We start from the raw sequence: 17,057 nt of genomic DNA, 5'->3' as shown, positions 1-17,057 counted from the left end.
TGTTTAGCGTTTATTTTTGGGGGCGGGCGTGAGCCGGGGGAGGGGCAAAGAGGGGTTTGGGGGACAGAGGATCCGAAGTGGGCTCTGTGCTGACAGCCACGAGCCTGATGCATGCGGGGCTCGAACTCACGAACTGGGAGATCGTGACCTGAGCCAAAGGTGGATGCTCAACCTACTGAGCCACCCAGGCGCCCCGAACTGGTTTTGAGTACATAGCCTGAGCTAGACCCCAGGCTGTTGTGTCAGGAACACAGAGATGATAGGGCACCTGGCAGGTACTCTGTGGTCACACCGACCCATCAGGATGGGATCTTTTTTTAAGAACCTCCGTGCCTAAGGTGTGTCACTTAGGAATGTTTGTGTGAATACTTTGTAGGCCACTTGGAGAGGAGAATATGTGCAAGAAACACGTATCTTGTGGCCCGCCACATAGTGGTATCCATTCATTGTTAGCGCAAAGTGCTAATGGAGGGGGAAACCGACATTGGCCTTGTTTCTGGAGACCCGTGCCTGTAATGACCTGGCACAGAGCACTTCCGGGGTGGTCGTTTGGTCTGGAGAGGGCTGGATGGTAATGAGAAAAGGGGACAAGTACGTATTAGAACAAATGTGGCACAGTGTCCATTTATATGTTCAATCCAAGGACAGGGTTTATTTGAACTGTTTGAAAATAACTTGATAATTTGAAATAGCTTTCATAAATTTGAAAAGTTTGCATAAAATGGCCAAATTCAACCTACTGGCTTGTCATGTAGCCTGGCCAGTCAGTCTGTCCCCTGGGCACGTATATATGCTTACACTTATTTTCTGGATGGGGGCGCTGCTGACCCAGAAAAGCCAGCAAACCCCAGCTATTGGTCAAACTCCTAAAATGACCCCAACACTGGGGAAGCAACAGAAGGGTAAAAATTGCCTTCCCCCCCCCCCCCCCCCCCCCCCCCCCCCCCCCCCCCCGCCGCGGCTCAAGACCCACAACCCTTGACTGGTCCTGGCAGGAGGTGGGGGGCAGGAATCCACCTCAGTGGCTTGGGTCACTCTGTTGGTGCTTGGAAACTGGCTGGTGGAAGATGGGCCTTTTTTTTTTGTCTAGTCTTAATTCTGGAGGAATTGTTCTGTAGGAGATTCCTTAGAAAATGACTTGAAGGCATACTAACGTGTTATGTCCTCAGGGCTTACTTGTAGACTCAGACTCAAAAGTCCCCCGTCCCCGTCCCCCCCCCCCCCCAGGATTTCCTATATGTTCCCTGCAAAACTGCAAGGCCACTGTAGCAATGAGGACTGAGACCGGTTTTCCAGAGAGCTATATATAGGGGTGGCTATTTGCAGTTCACATCGTTCTCCCCTACTTGAGACGCGGATTCTTGTGCAAAGTATTGAATATTCCAGAATTTTCCTGCTAAGCTGAGCATAAAGGTACCTATTTTGAGGAGTCTCGGGGACCGTGTGGAAACGCAGGAGGAAGTAACACACAGTCCTTGAAACCCCATCCAATTAAGTGCAAATGCGTGCTCTAGAAGTTCCCGTGATGATGGAAACCTTCTGTAGCTGCGTTGTCCGTTTTGGGGGAGACATGTGGCTGTTGAGCCCTTGAAATGTGTCTAGTGCAACTTGGAGCATCGTTTTTAATTAATTGTAAATAGCCACATGGCCGTTTGGTTAGCGCAGGTTTAGAATATGCCATTTGGGGAAAATTTTGTTGGGGGGGGGGAGTGTATTCTTCAGATAAGAAGGCTTTAATGATGGAAAAAATCCAAATCCGTTAGGAGTCCTTTGGGAACCTGCTTGTTAAGAACGTATTCCCAAATGACGTCCTTGTGGAGTCCCCGTCCCCACTGCTGATGCCGAGTCGTTCCCTCATTCTGATGGGTCTTTCCAAAGACCCTGGTCAAGTATTTCCTTGTAACTTGATTTTCTTTTCTTTCCCCACTCCCTACACCGAAGATGGTCAACCCAGATTTCTGCTGGATTCTTGGAGATAACCCTGCTGTAGATCTTGGGCCTTTTTGATGTTGTCGAGACCCCAGACTGTCAGAGGAAGGGCTGCAGGAAGGTGGAACCCTGTGTTGCTGGCCCTCTGTGCTGTGCCGTTTAACCATGAACGTGGGGATGTTGCAGCCCATGCTGTTGCTGCCTTGACAACAGCAATGTCTGACATGCTCAGACGCAAAAGAGCTGACTTGGCAGCTGCCCAGCAGATTTTTATAAAGGCTCAGTCGGTGGCCGGAGAATCAGGCTGTCAGAGTTGTGTTATGCAATAAATCGTTTTGAGCAGAAGTTCTTAATCCAATTTCAGCTGTGGCTTTTTTTTTTTTTTAATATAAATAGGCGGTAATCAAAGATAAGTACACATTATTTAATGGGAGTTTGGAAGAAGTAAAACTCTTCCTTGCATAAGCATTTTTAGGCTGTTTGCTTTATCCCAGGAAGCGTGTCTCTGGGAGAAAATTTGCTGCTGGAAGTGCTTTTCATTTAAAGTCACGGCGGAGCAACATCCTTCACGAGTTCAGGAAGTCCGTGGTTTCCTGGCCACTTGTCTTTCTAGATGTGAATATTGCCCTGATCCTTCTTTGCTGTTTTGAATATCGATAGTTGATCCAGTTCATGGAATTGACAGAAAGTGGACGGCATCAAATGGAGTTGTGAGAGTCTTGTAACGGAGAAAACGCCTTTTGTTAAAAGGGAAGAAATGTTAGTTTTAGCCTAAGTTCTACCGCTCACATTTTTCTTCAGTGTTTTCTCTTCCTTATTTTTGGCTTCATAAATCCTTGTTTATGTTGAATCCGTGCCAAGAAGTCAACAACACTCCCCCCCCCCCACCCCCCACCCCGCATCTTTTTTTGGAGGGGGGGGATGCTTTCATTGTTCTCTTCCCAAACTGTTGATAGAAGAGGCTGGCATTTCAGACAACAACAAATTGTGTTAAGTAGGGCGACTTACCAGCAGGTATATGCAGAGCTGCTTCTGAGAAGAAAAGGCATTCGTGGATAGGTTTCCAGTCCTTCTCCATGGAAAAAGGAAAGAAGATGCCATCAGGTTCTTCCTCCTCCCCTCCCTCACCAACCCGGTCTTTCAGATTTTGCCTCCTTATTGTTTGGCTCTGTGTGTTTGTCAGATTCCTCCCTCTTCCTCCTCCCTCCTCGCGCCGCCCCCCCCCCCCCCCCCCCCATGAAGTGTTTAGTTCTTGTTAATACAACTTAGAGGGGAGGGGTGAGTATTGGAATTGGGCATTGTGCGCCACAGTTTCATTTTTTATTTTATTTTATTTATTTTTCATGTTTATTTTTGAGGGAGAGTTTGAACAGGGTGGGGCAGAGGTGGGGGGGGAGCGTCCAGATCCGAAGCGGGCTCTGTGCCAACAGCAGAAAGCCTGATCTGGTGCTTGAACTCCTGAACCCAGAGATCATGAGCTGAGCCGAAGTCAGAGTCAGACAGATGCTTAACCGACTGGGCCACGCAGTTGCCTCTCTCTCTCTCTCTCTCTCTCTCTCTCTCTCTCTTTTTTAATGTTTACTTATTTTGAGAGGGAGAAAGGGTGGGGGGCGGGGGGAAGAGACAGTGTGAGCAGCGAAGGGGCAGAGAGGGAGAGAGAGAATCTCCAGCAGGGTCCACGTTCTCCACACAGAGCCCGGTGTAGGGCTCAACTTGGGAACCTTCAGATCCTGACCCGGGCCAGAAAGAAGAGCCCAGGAGCCTCACGGACTCAACTGACTAAGCCACCCAGGGCGCTCCGTCACTTCATTTTCATTTAAAAAGGGCTGGAAAGTCACCAATCCCTCCATTCCCGAGGCCTGGACAAGGTGGATAGAGATAGGATATATACACGGGGAGGTGGTGTTGTACACGGGGAGGTGGCGTTGGTTTAACTCTTCGGTAGCTCCTGTCATCCAAACACGAATCCTGTCTTCGCACTTGTATAAGCTATACTACGGTGGTTTCGTGTTCGAAGGTCTTCCTACCTGTGAATGTGAACATTCTCTTCCCTCCCAATCCGTCCCCCCTCCCCCACGCTACTTACCATGAGGAACAGTTGACTTCCTGTGCCCCCTCCCTGTGGAAGCAGGAGTGATTTCTCTGGAACGGAACGCCATCTTTAATGGTGCCTGTCCTTAGGGATTAACACCCCCCCCCCCCCCCCAGCAGGCTGACCTTTAAAACCTTGGTGGGAGGTTCTGGATGTCCGTTTGAAACACAGGTGTGTATCACACTGCATTCCTAGTTGGCTTTATTTTTATTTGGTGATGTGGTTCAAAATGATCTCTGCTGTTAGACCTCATTGCTTCCTACCTCCTGGAAGGGACCTAGTATAATTGGTTGGTTGACCTGTGCCCCAGTTTCCACCAGTTGTTCCTGTATCATTATTTATGATGTCCTTGGTTGGGATGATAAATTACTTGGTCACTCTATCTGTGATGCTTAAATCTCTTCTTACTCAGTTTGCTCACAAGTGATAGGAAATGAAGTACCTCCCATCGGAAGGGTCCTATTTCGTTTTTAAAATAATGGTAATGGCTAGAAAAAAGGTTTTTAAAAACCCGAAATGTTTCCCTCTAATCCATGCATTTCCATCTTCGTCTCCCTTCTCCTAAGTCAAGATGGCCAGAATTTAAAGCCGTAACAAGCAGTCAGACCTGGACAGATTGCATAAGGATGCCTTGAGAGATGACCTTAGAACTGAGGTAGTTGTAGAGACCAGTAATAATCCCTCCCCTTTCTGTTCTTTTACCGGCCTCCAGCTAGAGCTGCTCATGGATTGTTTTTTCATATAACATTTACATTCACCTCTTGAAATGAGTAATCTTAATGTTGCTACCGATTAGGAGTCATTGGGAGTTACATGTGTGACGTTTTCTCCCTGAGATTAAATTACTGAGTTTTGAAACTTTGCTTTGGGCACCTGCCCTCTAACGTGGACCAGTTGACCTCACATGGCAGCTCTCGTTTCTCTCCAGCTGTGTGACCTTTTGGGCAAGACCTTGAAACTCACCTCTTTTTTTTTTTTTTTTTTTTAAAGATACTTGTGATGTCTTCCTTTCCCACCCATTTTAAACTAAAAGGAGGTGGTAGCAGGCTTTGCAAATCTTCAACCTGGATGTGAGCTTTGGGGTATTGTCAGGTGATGCCATCCCCCACAAGTGTGGGGTCTTCATGCGCTAGGCTGGCACTCCCATGTTCTCACGTGTCTTATTACGAGGCTTGGAGCCATTACGGGTCTTTGTTTTTTTTTCCTTCAATAAAAGATGATGACCATAAGCATTTCAAGTTTAATTCCTGACCAGCTGCCATTTTTGATGAGAGATTCTCCAGTTATTTCAAAGAATGGCAGAGATTTTTCAAGTGATAAGAAATCCCTGTCACTTCTGCATTTTTTTTTTTTTTCACTTTTACTTCGTAAAGCCTTAATGCTCAATTTTCCATTTGCTGAAGAAAGTGACTTTTAGTAGTCAGAATAGTAAAGTGAATCTAGATCCTTGTGATTTGTTGTTGTTGTTCTTTTTCTTCTTAAAATTGGGTCAGGAGACCCAGATATTCTTATTTATGGCAGTATTTGCAGAGCATTTTGTTTTGTGGTTGGGGAACTACAGGTTAAGGAATTAGGGGATGGGAACGAGGGAAGGTGGTATGTTTGGTTGTTTGGGGGCTTGAATTGTGCTTCCCCAATAATGGGGTGAAATGTAAAAACTCAGAGGTCTTAATGACACCCCAATGGCAAGAGGTTAAAAAAATCTTTAAGGAAATTCATAAAAAGAACTTGACACACTTGGGAGGTGCCTGGGTAGCTCAGTTGGTTAAGCATCTGACTCTTGGTTTCAGCTCAGGTCATGATCTCACGGTTCGTGAGTTCCAGCCCCACATTGGGCTTCATGATGACAGTGTGGAGCCTGCTTGGGATTCTCTCTATCCCTCTCTTTCTCTGCTCCTCTCCTGCTCGTGTGTGCGCTCTCGCTCTCTCTCTCTCAAATAAAAACTTAAAAAACTGATACACTCTGGGTGGCTGAATTTGTATCAGAATAAAGCCACTGGACTCCTGACAGTGGCTACAGCCTCTCTGTCGTCTTTTATTAAGCTGACCAGTAAACCAGAAGGGACTAGATACTTGGTTTTAGGGGAGCATCCCAAAGGAATCCAGGAAAGGATCTCTCTCTGTTCAGTGCCACACTGTCCAATCTTCCGTGATTCCATCTGCCCAGAGAGGCACGTGGCCTGAAGGTGTCTAGGGAAGGTCGGAGGGGATTATTTGGAATTGTCAACTCGGAGGCATGAGTGGAATATCAGTTGATTTGAAAATTGTGATCTGGGAATGTATAACTGAATATAGCGGGTGGGAGGGGGAACAGAATGGGAGAGTCCTGAGTGATAGAGAGGAAGGGGGGGAGCCTGTGTAGCTGGAGCTGGAGAGAATTGTTTTGTTGAAGGAATTAGTCAGTATTTAGCTCAAGGTACGGGACTCTGGCAGGGTCATTAGGTTTGGGCCCTATGAGGCCACGTGGATTTCCAGATGGGTGCCATTTTCTTGTAGGGAACTAGGTGGATTGAGTAGGAGGGCTTTGGTATGTTGGCAAGCTTACTGCTGAGAGAGTGAGAGAGAGAGGGAGGGAGGGAGAGAAGGGTAGCCAGCCCTTTTGGATTAGCACTGTGGGGACTGTTTTATGGGGGTAGCTGTAATTTACATTAAGAAAACAATAGAGATTTCATGCACTCCACTTAAAATGCCCTGGATGTTTGTAAGGTTAGGGACAGGCAGGCCATATGTGGGTAAACCTAGTGGGAAGCGAGCTGGCACTTGAGTCTTATGTTTCCAGAAAGGTTTATCGAGCTCTTACTCTAGCAGGCTTGTCCTAGGGGCTGGGATATATATACATAGTGAACAGGATTTCCTGACCCCATGCCGCCATTGTTTAAATGGCTGATGAAATTGGTTAAATGACTATTGAAGGGGAGGGGGGGGTGGAATAAAAAAGCCATAAACTCTTAGAGAAGTGTTCATGATCGTTCTGTCAGGGCTGTTTCGTAGAGCACTCCGTACTGGACTGTTCTGAGTGACCGTTAAGGACCCGAGGTACCTTCTTGTAGACTTTCTGTGACCTACAACTTGGGCATTCAGCCCTGTGTTGCCCCCTCATTGGGTGCAGGCTACACTTGGGCTTTCTGTGTCAAGCAGCTTCACGAAGGGGGAGTGCCAGCCTCTCCTGGCTTAGGATAGGGTGACTCATCATGACCCCGCAGCTGTGAAAAGCAGCCTGAGTTTTAATTTCTGAATTATGACCTCCTCATTGAGCCCTTGGAAACAGAACAGAATCCCTTATTACCTTATTGTGTCTCGCTTCAACACCGAGGGAGGCAACTAGGCTTGACCAGCACGGTACATTATATAAAAGAACTCTTGTGTTTCCAAAAAAAAAAAGTTTGCCTTTTTTTTTTTTTTTTTTTTTTTTTTTTTTTTTTTAAATGTCTAGAATTTGAAACCCCATAATCTGGGTCATGCGTTTGCTTCTCCTGTAGTTAAAGTACTTTATAGGTTTCATGAAGCGTCTTTTGTCAGTAAGTGAACCTTAAATGCATCTTCCTTTGCGGGCGGTTTCATCTCCCATGGTTTATGTTTTAATTAGACACTAGTTGTAGGGGGTATAATTCTCTTGTGCGGAGGCCCGAAGTCAGAACGAAGCCACCAGTCTGAACACGATGCAGTAAATCATTGCAGGCATTTTTGCATTGGAAGCTATTTGGGGGTTTTATCATTTACAAACTGTGGGTGTGAGGAGATAATAGTCTGTAATCACATCGGCGTTACATGAGAATAGGACTCTGAGCATGAAGAAGAGAATTCTGCCAGGCCGCCTTACCTGGCTGCTGAGAAACGATGAGATTGCCGCCGCACTGTGTTGAACTTGAGGAGGAGTTAAAGTTTATCATCCCAGTTGCAACGGATCAGCTAGAGGAGCAGCGAGTTCTTTTTCTTTTGTGCCTTTTGTGCGTCATATGGGTCAGTCCTCTGCCTCTTTTTTACTCAGATTGGTTATTTGGGCTTTGCAAACGGGGTCTGGTCAGGTGCTTCATTTTTCTGTTTGTTAACCGTGTAAATTGGGAGGTAGAGAGCGACTTGTTCGCAGTAGCAGTGGAGAAATTCCATGGGCTTCTGAGGCAATTCACTGGCTTCTTTCAGCCCTTGGGTTCGAACCTCGACCCCCCCACCACCCTGGTCTGGTTTAGTAGAGCTCTCCTGCCTCTCAGGGAACACGGCCAGGAAGACAGGATGTGCCTCCTTCCTCTGGAGCTACCGGAAATCTCAGTTGGCAGATGGGCAGGCGTGAAGGGTGTCGTGGGGCAGGTGGAAATCCCAGCTCTTCTTTCCCAGGGCCCTCTTTCCCCTTAGTACGGAAGACTGGAGGATGGCTCTCTTTCTGGGAAAATCCTGGAAGCTTAACCAGAGTGCAGCTTCAAGTTATTTAGGGCTTAGAGTCTCTGTGTGGTTGGATTTCTAAGATGTAGTTTGTGTTGACGCAGAATTTAGGAGTTTAAGAGCTGGAAAAGACCTCCGGTCATCTGGCTCCCTTACCTAGTCCCAGGGAGCTTTTACAGGAGGAGAAACCAGTTCTGTCGGACATGCAGGACAACAGTGCCGGCTTGACCTTTGAGGTCTTCCGTTTGAGCAAAAGGAACCCGAAGTATCCAAGATTCGCCTTCCTGCATTTACCCAGGGCATTAATATTTGCGTTGATCTCCTAAGGCCCGAAGGATCTGAGAAGCTCCAATCCTTCGTTCTCTAAGTTGAACTATTATCAAATGCTTAAGTCTTTGAAGCAAGGATGTGAACATAAGGACTTCTTCGATTAGCGGACGGTAGGCAGGTATCCATAGGAGAGAATCTAGGACTGTCCTCAGCCGTGGGAATTGGCGCTTTAAGCCTTACAGACCTTCTTGCTGGTTCCCTGAGACCATTGCCTCCACTTCGTCCTGGTACCCACCATCTCCATGTTTCCAGATGTAGCTTCTGGTCTCCCTGCTGGTTGGCGCCCTCCCCTCCTCCTCTTGGCGCTTCTGGATTGTCCTCTGTTTTTCTGTGGCCACTACTGGAATGGCTGGGATGGTCTCTGGCCTGGCTGCTGGTGGTTGGGATTTTCCCCACCCCCACCCGCCCGACCTGGCCTTCCCTTGTTCTGTTCCTCTCCAGAACTTGCATTGCATCTGATACCACAGACCTAAGGGAGCCACGCTAATTAGACCTTCAAGACCTGTTATTAACCTGTGTGTATTTCTTCTTCTTCTTTTTGTTTTCTTTACGTCACCCCTTCGCAAACCTCCTGCCCCTGCCTCCCAGTTCTCTCTGCTCCGCTAGGATCCATTGCCCTTTTCTGCTGTGCTCTGTCTCTCTCATTCAGGGCTCATTTCCTTAAGAGGTCAGTACAGATCCAATTTCACTTCTTCTGACCGAATTGTAAATTCTTTGAAGGCAGCACCAACCCCCTAGCCCCCAGTGCCAACGGCAGCAGTTTCTAAAAGAGTGCGGCGCATGTGTGTGAGGCAGCACACGTCCCAGAATTCCTCAGACACTCCAGCACGGTGGTTCATTACGCCTGTGCTTTTGGGGGTACGAACTCCTGTTTCGAAATGTTGCCAGGCATATAGAACTTGAGTATTATTGGCTAATGAGGGTATGTGGGCGTAAAGGTTTGTAAAGGAGGCGAGCTGGTGGCCGTCTTTCCGCCCCCTTTTGTGGTCCGTGGGTTAGCTTTTCTGGGGACTCTCCAGACGTCAGGAAGGTCGTGCTGAATGAACCATTACCACAGGATGATGTGATCCCCTGGAAGTGCCTCTCGCTCTGATACTTTGGAGTTTTCTTTAACGTTTCTTTTGATTCTTCATATTTACTTGCTTTTTGTGTTAAGTGCTTTCCCTTCTCTCTTTCCTGTTTCTGCAGGATGACAGCGATGGGATTCCATGGTCAGAAGAAAGGGTGGTGCGGAAAGTCCTCTATCTGTCTCTGAAGGAGTTCAAGAATGCCCAGAAGAGGCAGCACGGGGAAGGCATTGCTGGGAGCCTGAAGACTGTGAATGGTGAGTTGACTGTCTTGTTGGAATTGGATGATGTCTTCGGGCACGGCCTTGTTTCTGAATCGGATGTGATCTGGGCGGCTTGTGCTTCTCGGGCTAGGCCCCTCTTGGCAGTTATTTTGGACATCCTACTGGGTTTATAGATTCATTTCTTTTATGCTCCTTTATATGCTGTGTAATATAATTTGCAGGGTGCCTTAATTAGTCTGGTCCCTGTAGATAAGACCAGGGCTGTGATCTGATTTCTACTAGGTCCTGGGTTGAACGTAGAGTCTGTCTTAACAGGTGTTTCTGTGGATCTCTGCCTTTCTACTTTGCTGCGATGTGGGGCGGTTCTCCCCGATCGTCTTAGGGAACCAGTAAGAAGGTTTGTAAGGTTTAAAGTGCTGATTCCCACAACTGAGGGCAGTCCTAGATTCTCTCCTAGGGATACCTCCCTACTGTCTGCTGGTTCTTCTCCCCTGATTGTATAGGAAGCAGCTTGGATCTACCATTTGCCTCCTACCCTTCCTGCTCTCTGGCTCATAGCCTCCTAAGTACCTGCTTCCTTGTTGATCAGGCCGGGCAGGTTGTTATGTGGAGGCTGGTATACGGTGGCACAGAATGCCCGAGCCTGTGGAAGTGCACCTGTATGGTTATCAGATGGATCCTTGAAGCCTGGAGGGAAACTCGCTCTTCCCCGAGTTTATTCTGATGTCTCTTTGGAACAGGGTTAGCATGGTGGAATTGGAACCCTCCGATGATCATAACCGAGCTTCTGGTCACGGTCTGTATTTCGTTGCAGGGGATGTGGTCGTGGTGACATCCCAGGCTCTGTCCAACTTTGTTCGTCCTTCAGAATTACAGAGAAATGTGAATGAATCGATCGTGTTCTGGTTTGTACCTGCTTGGAGCAAGCAGATAAGGAAGAGAGGATTGTTCTGTTTCAGAGTCTTTGCTCTGGTCACGGGGTAATAGAGGCATTTGGAGGGTATTTGGCAGCATGCCAGGGTGCAGGGTGACAGGTTCACTTAGGGCCTCCAGTTTCTTTCCATTCTGCTTAGTTGTACGGTGGGTTGTCTGGGAGCCTCTTCTTGGAACCAGTGCTTACAGGCGGGACCTGTTGCCACTCTGTTTGCACAGAGCCATGGCAGTGCTTTCGGAGACGATGCCCTCCCTGCCACTGCCCCCACCCTCCCCGTCTGTCCCTGTCTGCTTCTAGTACTGTGTGACTTGAAACCAGAAGCCCCTGAAGTCTGAGCCAACATGTGTGGGAAGCCCCCCCCCCCCCGCCGGCTTTTGTTTTTGAATCAAAAGGTAGAAGGTAAGTTGTAGAATGTGTTGTCACAGGTATAGAATCTGGAGCCACGTGTGATGTGATGTGATCATTCGTGTTCTCGGCTTCACAGTGAAGATGGTGATTTGCTTTACGTTTTTTATCCGGCGGGGGGGGGGGGGGGCGGGGAGAGAATGTCCCTGAGTCCTGGAGTTACAATAGAGCGCTAGCTGCTGGGGGTGTAGTTGTTACTGTTGTGATCAGGCGTGCTCTCGTTCTGCTATTTAGGAGGGGAGATGCCTTCGTGGTTTTTGGAATCCGTTAACAGAAAACAACCCAACGGAGAAAAATCAGCTTTTCGGACAAGTTAGCCGGGTGTCCAGGATTAAATCAAGGTGGAATTTAGGTGACGATCTTTACCTTTTGTTCTTTTAAGAGGGAACCTGCCCTGCCAGCTAGCTGACCACACGTAGCTCTCTCGTTTTCTACCGCCCTTGTCAAGGGCTTGATGGTGCTGAGGAAGAGGTTCTGAGAAAAGTGGCAAAGACCGTGTTCTTGGGATCGTTGAAGACTTTATGAAACTAGTATAAGAATTCGTTCAACAACAAAAAAGAGGCTTTTGTTGTAGTTCGTATTTCCTGCTGATAAAGACGGACTTGTCATTTTCTTGTTTAAGCACCAAGACCCCAAGGCGCCTCTCTCTCTCTCTCTCTCTCTCTCTCTCGGTGGTGAAATTGCTGTGAATAGGCCTGTTTCTACTTCTTGTTGGTGTCAGTGGAGCCAATGGTCCGAGTCCACGTTTTTGTCGTTCTGTGCCTTGGATTTCCATAGCTGTTCTGAGTAAACACGACTCTGTGTTTCAAGAATAATTTTCTTGAGGGCAGCCAACAGGTTGAATTGTGCTTTGTTTTTGGGGGCGTCCCAGAGAGCTTGGGAGACAAGCAGCTCCTTCTCTGTAGGTCCTCAAACCTCAGCCGTGCTCTCCTAGGGGGCATGGTGCAGAGAAAGCAGAAAACATGGAGAGCGTCCCAGACTTTTTTGGCAGCTGAGGTTGGTGGTAGGATGATTGCAAGCAGTGTTGTGTGTGTGCACGCACGTGTGTGCCTGTGAGCATGTCCCCTGTTTGAATGGTTGCTTCGTACTCCTCGTGTATACTCTGCATGGTAGAATGATGACCTCGTCTTAAGCTGTGCACCGCACGCTGTCTTGGGGTTCTGCCCTGGGGGCAGATGAAAATAGGTTAGTAGGGGAGTAGGTTTTCACAGCCCTGCAAGGTGCATGTTTGTTTTTTGGTGTTTTGTTTTGGTGAGTTATCTAACCTTTTGAGATTTCTCTTGCAAAAACTGAACTCCATTGGTCCAGTGTTAATTGTCAGAGAAATTTGTCTGGTGGTAGGGCTTTGAAGCTGCCCCGTACAGAGCCCTTGTTAGGACACGGGCAAGGAAAGTGACAAGACAAGGATCAGAGCAGGTTCCTGTGCCCAGATTGGCGGGAGGGTTAGCTGCTGCCCCTGTGCCGCCGCCTCCCCCTTTTCATGCTTTGCAGCGGGGGACCTTGGGTACTGACCTACCTCCGAGACCCCTGCTCTTGTCATCTGTGAGCTGACCAAAATGTCCTTGTGGGGCTTTGTGAGTGCTCTGTGTGGTGGTGACTTCTCTAAGGTGACACGGCTGTCTGCAATGCGGTAGCAGAATTGGAATTACAACTCCATCCGCGGAGCTTTTGAATCCAGTATTTTGGAAGACAAGAGGGATGAAAAGGACACCGTATCTTTTTAATGGCGGTATTGAAAACACATCTTAATTTTCACTGGATCACTTTTCAGAGATGTTTCTGGGTTATCGGTCTCACTGGAGTTACTGGGGAAAATTCCACATTCAAGTAATATTTTGTGTTCACAAATAGAATAGGCTTGCTGTACTGTTACCTAATTGGAGAACGGATTGACGTCACTTCGCCAAACCCTTGGCGTGCTAGAACGATGAACCAGCACCTCCTTCTTTGCCCCGCCCCCCCTTGTGAGGTGGGTGGGGTCTGGCGTCTGTTAACTGCACACAGACAGCGGCAGCTCCCAAGCGGCTGAGCTATGCTACCCTGTTTCTGTGGGTCTAGTGCAGTAGTAATAACCCAAGCAGGCACAAGATTGTAGGGAGACATCACATTTTATGTCCTAAAATCCATGTTTGCCATCAACCTTTATTATGTCTGCAGTTCTAAAGTAACCAGGAATGAATATTTCTTTCTCTTTCCTTTTTTTTTTAACCATTTATTGATCCATCCATCCTAGTAGGAGCGAACATGAGTCTTGAACGGCCTCGCGGATTGTCTGTGTAGGAACTGAAGCCCTCCTTGTGGCGTGTTGGTTATAGCTGGGCGTAGGAGAGGCGGTACTCCGATTTTTGCTGATTGTGAGAACCTTCTATCTGCTTCCTGCTGTAGATAATGCCACTTCTTCTGGCTGTTATAAATGAACAAAAGCATGGGGAAGGGCTGGCGGAGGCTGAGGCCTCGGCCACTCTTTGAGGGCCCTTGGCCCGCTGGGGCTGAAATTAGGGACATTTAAATAATAACATGCTGCACAAATGAGTACAGATAATTACACGGTAAGAGAGGGGAGCTATTAGCTGTATTTGAGTTTCATTTGCTTCCTATAAATGTCATCCGAGAACCAGCAAAAGCCCTCTGGCCAGCCAAAGAACCTTGAGTAGATTTAAGGGAACCTGGATCCTTTTTTCTTAGAACCTGACTGCGGTCGTGATGGGTAATCCGTACGTTGAGCCGTTACTGTTCTAGCACTTGAGCTGTATTTCATGAATTTAGTCTTCAGAACAGACCATTCTTGTAGATGAGGGAGTGATACACGGGGGTGGATCAGCCGTCCATCTACGCGAGTGGTCCTCGGCAGCCGGACTTTTAAAGCTTGGCTTTCTGTGTCTTGACTTCATACCACCCCTTGGATAAACAGAAGTCACTTTGGGAACCCTCTGTAAAGATAGGATTCCCGAAACTAAGAATTTGTAGGAGACCTTTTAAAAAACTTTTCCCAATAGCTGTTTCTTTTGAAGGAGAGCATGTAACCTCTTTTACTGGGAAGGAGACCTCCAAGGTGGGGGGTGGGGGGCAGGAGAAGTATGAACATGGGCATATTTGTGGTCTTTATTAGAGCTTATAATTGGGGGGGGGAATCAAAAGATGGGCACAGGTACGTTCATTTTTTTCGCCTAGAGGTAGGGATTTGGATTTTTAATGCTGCTGTTGAACCACCAGGTTGACTCTCTCCATACAGTCCTGTCCTCACATGACAAGGGGCCTTTCTGGCAACAACTGCCGATTTGTAGGGAGGAGCTGAAGTTGGAAGTGTGCAGATAGAGAACTCCCCACACACCTGTTTTGTTTTGTTTTGTTTTGTTTCCCCCTTAAGGAGAAGAATTTTGGACTCCTTCAAAATCTTTTTTTTTTTAAATTTTTTTTTTGATTTATTTTTTTAACGTTTTATTTATTTTTGAGACAGAGAGAGACAGAGCATGAACGGGGGAGGGGCAGAGAGAGAGGGAGACACAGAATCGGAAGCAGGCTCCGGGCTCCGAGCCATCAGCCCAGAGCCTGACGCGGGGCTCGAACTCATGGACCGCGAGATCATGACCTGGCTGAAGTCGGACGCTTAACCGACTGAGCCACCCAGGCGCCCCCAAAATCTTTTTTAATGTTTATTTTTGAGAGGAGAGAGCACACGCATGCATGTGCACAGTGGGGGGGGGAGGGAGGGAGGGAGGGAGAGAGAGAGAGAGAGAGAGAGAGAGAGAGAGAGAGAGAGAGAATGAATCCATAGGTTCCAGGCTCAAGCTGTCAGCACAGAGCCCCACGCGGGGCTCAAACTCCCAAACCCCCAACCGTGAGATCATGACCCGAGTCGAAACCAAGAGTCAGATCCTTAACTGACTGAGGCACCCAGGCACTCCTGGACTCCATCAACATCTTAAAGATTCCGGATGTTTTGTTTGTGGAATGAAACTCGGGCCCAAGTCCTGCGATTTCATTGTTCACAGCATAAGATAAAAATGCCTTGTGACTCAAAATGAAAAATCCAAGCACAGTGTCCCATGAATGGCAGTTTATTTACACAGCTCTATTGAAAACACTGTCATGTGTCACAGTCGAATGGTTGTCTTCATCAACAGAGGGCCGGGGAGGGGGGTGTGGGGGGACACTTCTCCTTTCTGCTTTGGCCCCCAAACATTCACATCTAGCTATTCTAAGGATGGGCCCCACTTCAACAGGAAAGACCGTCTTGTTGTTTTCCTCCTGAAGAAAGTGGCTTAGGGGCTCCTGGGTGGCTCAGTGTGTTGAGCCTCCGACTTCGCCTTGGGTCATGATCTCGCAGTTCGTGAGTTCGAGCCCGGGGTCAGGCTCTGTGCTGACAGCTCGGACCCTGGAGCCTGTCTTCAGATTCTAGGTCTCTGTCTCTTCCCCTCCCCTCCTCGTGCCTTCTCTCTCTCTCTCTCTCTCTCTCTCTCTCTCAAAAATATTAAAAAGAATTAAAAAAGACAAGAAAGTGGATTATCCCACTGCTTTGTCCAAATGGAAATGCCGATGTGTAAGTGCCAGTCCTCTGTAAGCTGTGGGGACCACCAGGCTGCCCCCTGGCAGCTGCTGAGGGTTTGGGTTTCTGGAACACATCAACCTTGGAGACTTTTCTTACTTGTCTCCCCCGATGTAGGAGCTGACACTCCCAAGTGAAAGAAGCGGGGCGACAGGAAGGGTAAATACACTTCACTGAAAACAAATTTATGCTTTGTTAGAAAATAAAAGCTACATTTTATTCTTGCAAATGGTAGAGTTGAAAAGGCTTGAGTGGCTCATGGGTGGCTCGGTGGGTTAAGTGTCTGACTCTTGGGTTCCGCTCACGTCATGATCCCCTGGTTCATGAGTTCAAGTCCTGCGTTGGGCTCCCCACTGATGGCACTGAGGCTGCTTGGGATTGTCTCTCCCTGTCTCTCTCTGTCTCTCTCTCTGTCTCTGTCTCTCTCTCTCTCTCCCTACCTCGCTCGCTTACGTTCTCTTTCTCTTCATCTGAAAATAAACTTCACCAAAAAAAAGGAAGGGAGGGCTTGAGGGGCCCCTGGGTGGCTCAGTGTGTTAAGTATCCAACTTCAGCTCAAGTCATGATCTTGGAGTTCATGAGTTCTAGCCCTGCATCGGGCTCTGTGCTGACAGCTCAGAGCCTGGAGCCAGTTTCGGATTCTGTGTCTGTCTCTCTCACTCTCTCTCTCAAAAATATTTAAAAAAAAAAAAAGGGCTTGATGTCTTTCTCTGTGGCTGTGGTGTAGTCACTGTAAGACCTGAGTGTGATGCACATGGGACATTTCTTGATAGAACTCATACTGGTTGATACTCCATTGAGTCTAGAATGTAGGTGGTTTTGTAAGTAATAACATGGAATTCAAGTTGGTCTTCTTTCCTGTCACTTTGTGCATGGGGCCCCTTGCCCCCCCCCCATTTCTGTCAGCCTGCCTCCTCTGTCAGCTCTGTCCCAGATTCTGTCATCCTCATCACATCTCGGGCTGTTTTAAGAGGAAAGGCCTAGGATGGGGTGGGAGGGTGGTATGCAGTTATGGGGGTGGTGGTTCTTTCTGCTGGTCTCCGTTCTTAAGAAGCCAGCGTTGAGAGGTCCTGAGGGCAAAAGGGCAGAAATCTGCTGTGGTCCTTTTCTCATCTCTCCAAGGGCATCAGTCTGGAAGATCTCCCTCTTCCTT

At 47.9% G+C, this 17,057-nt stretch overlaps 1 protein-coding gene across 4 annotated transcripts in view; it reads left to right on the top strand.

Moving 5' to 3' along the window:
• Positions 1–17,057, top strand: part of JARID2 (jumonji and AT-rich interaction domain containing 2) — a 272,435-nt gene that overhangs the window by 114,579 nt on the left and 140,799 nt on the right. For all 4 annotated transcript variants that reach the window (XM_042937861.1, XM_042937859.1, XM_042937863.1 and 1 more), the window contains one exon: positions 9,917–10,052. In XM_042937861.1, coding sequence (XP_042793795.1) covers positions 9,937–10,052 — 116 coding nt within the window. In that variant the 5' untranslated portion in view covers positions 9,917–9,936. The remainder of the gene's footprint in view (positions 1–9,916; positions 10,053–17,057) is intronic.

Source organism: Panthera leo, chromosome B2 (genome assembly GCF_018350215.1).
Source record: "Panthera leo isolate Ple1 chromosome B2, P.leo_Ple1_pat1.1, whole genome shotgun sequence".
Taxonomy (NCBI): Eukaryota; Metazoa; Chordata; class Mammalia; order Carnivora; family Felidae; genus Panthera; species Panthera leo.
The sequence above is the reverse complement of the archived record's forward strand: the minus strand, read 5'-3'. Positions and strand labels throughout refer to the sequence as shown.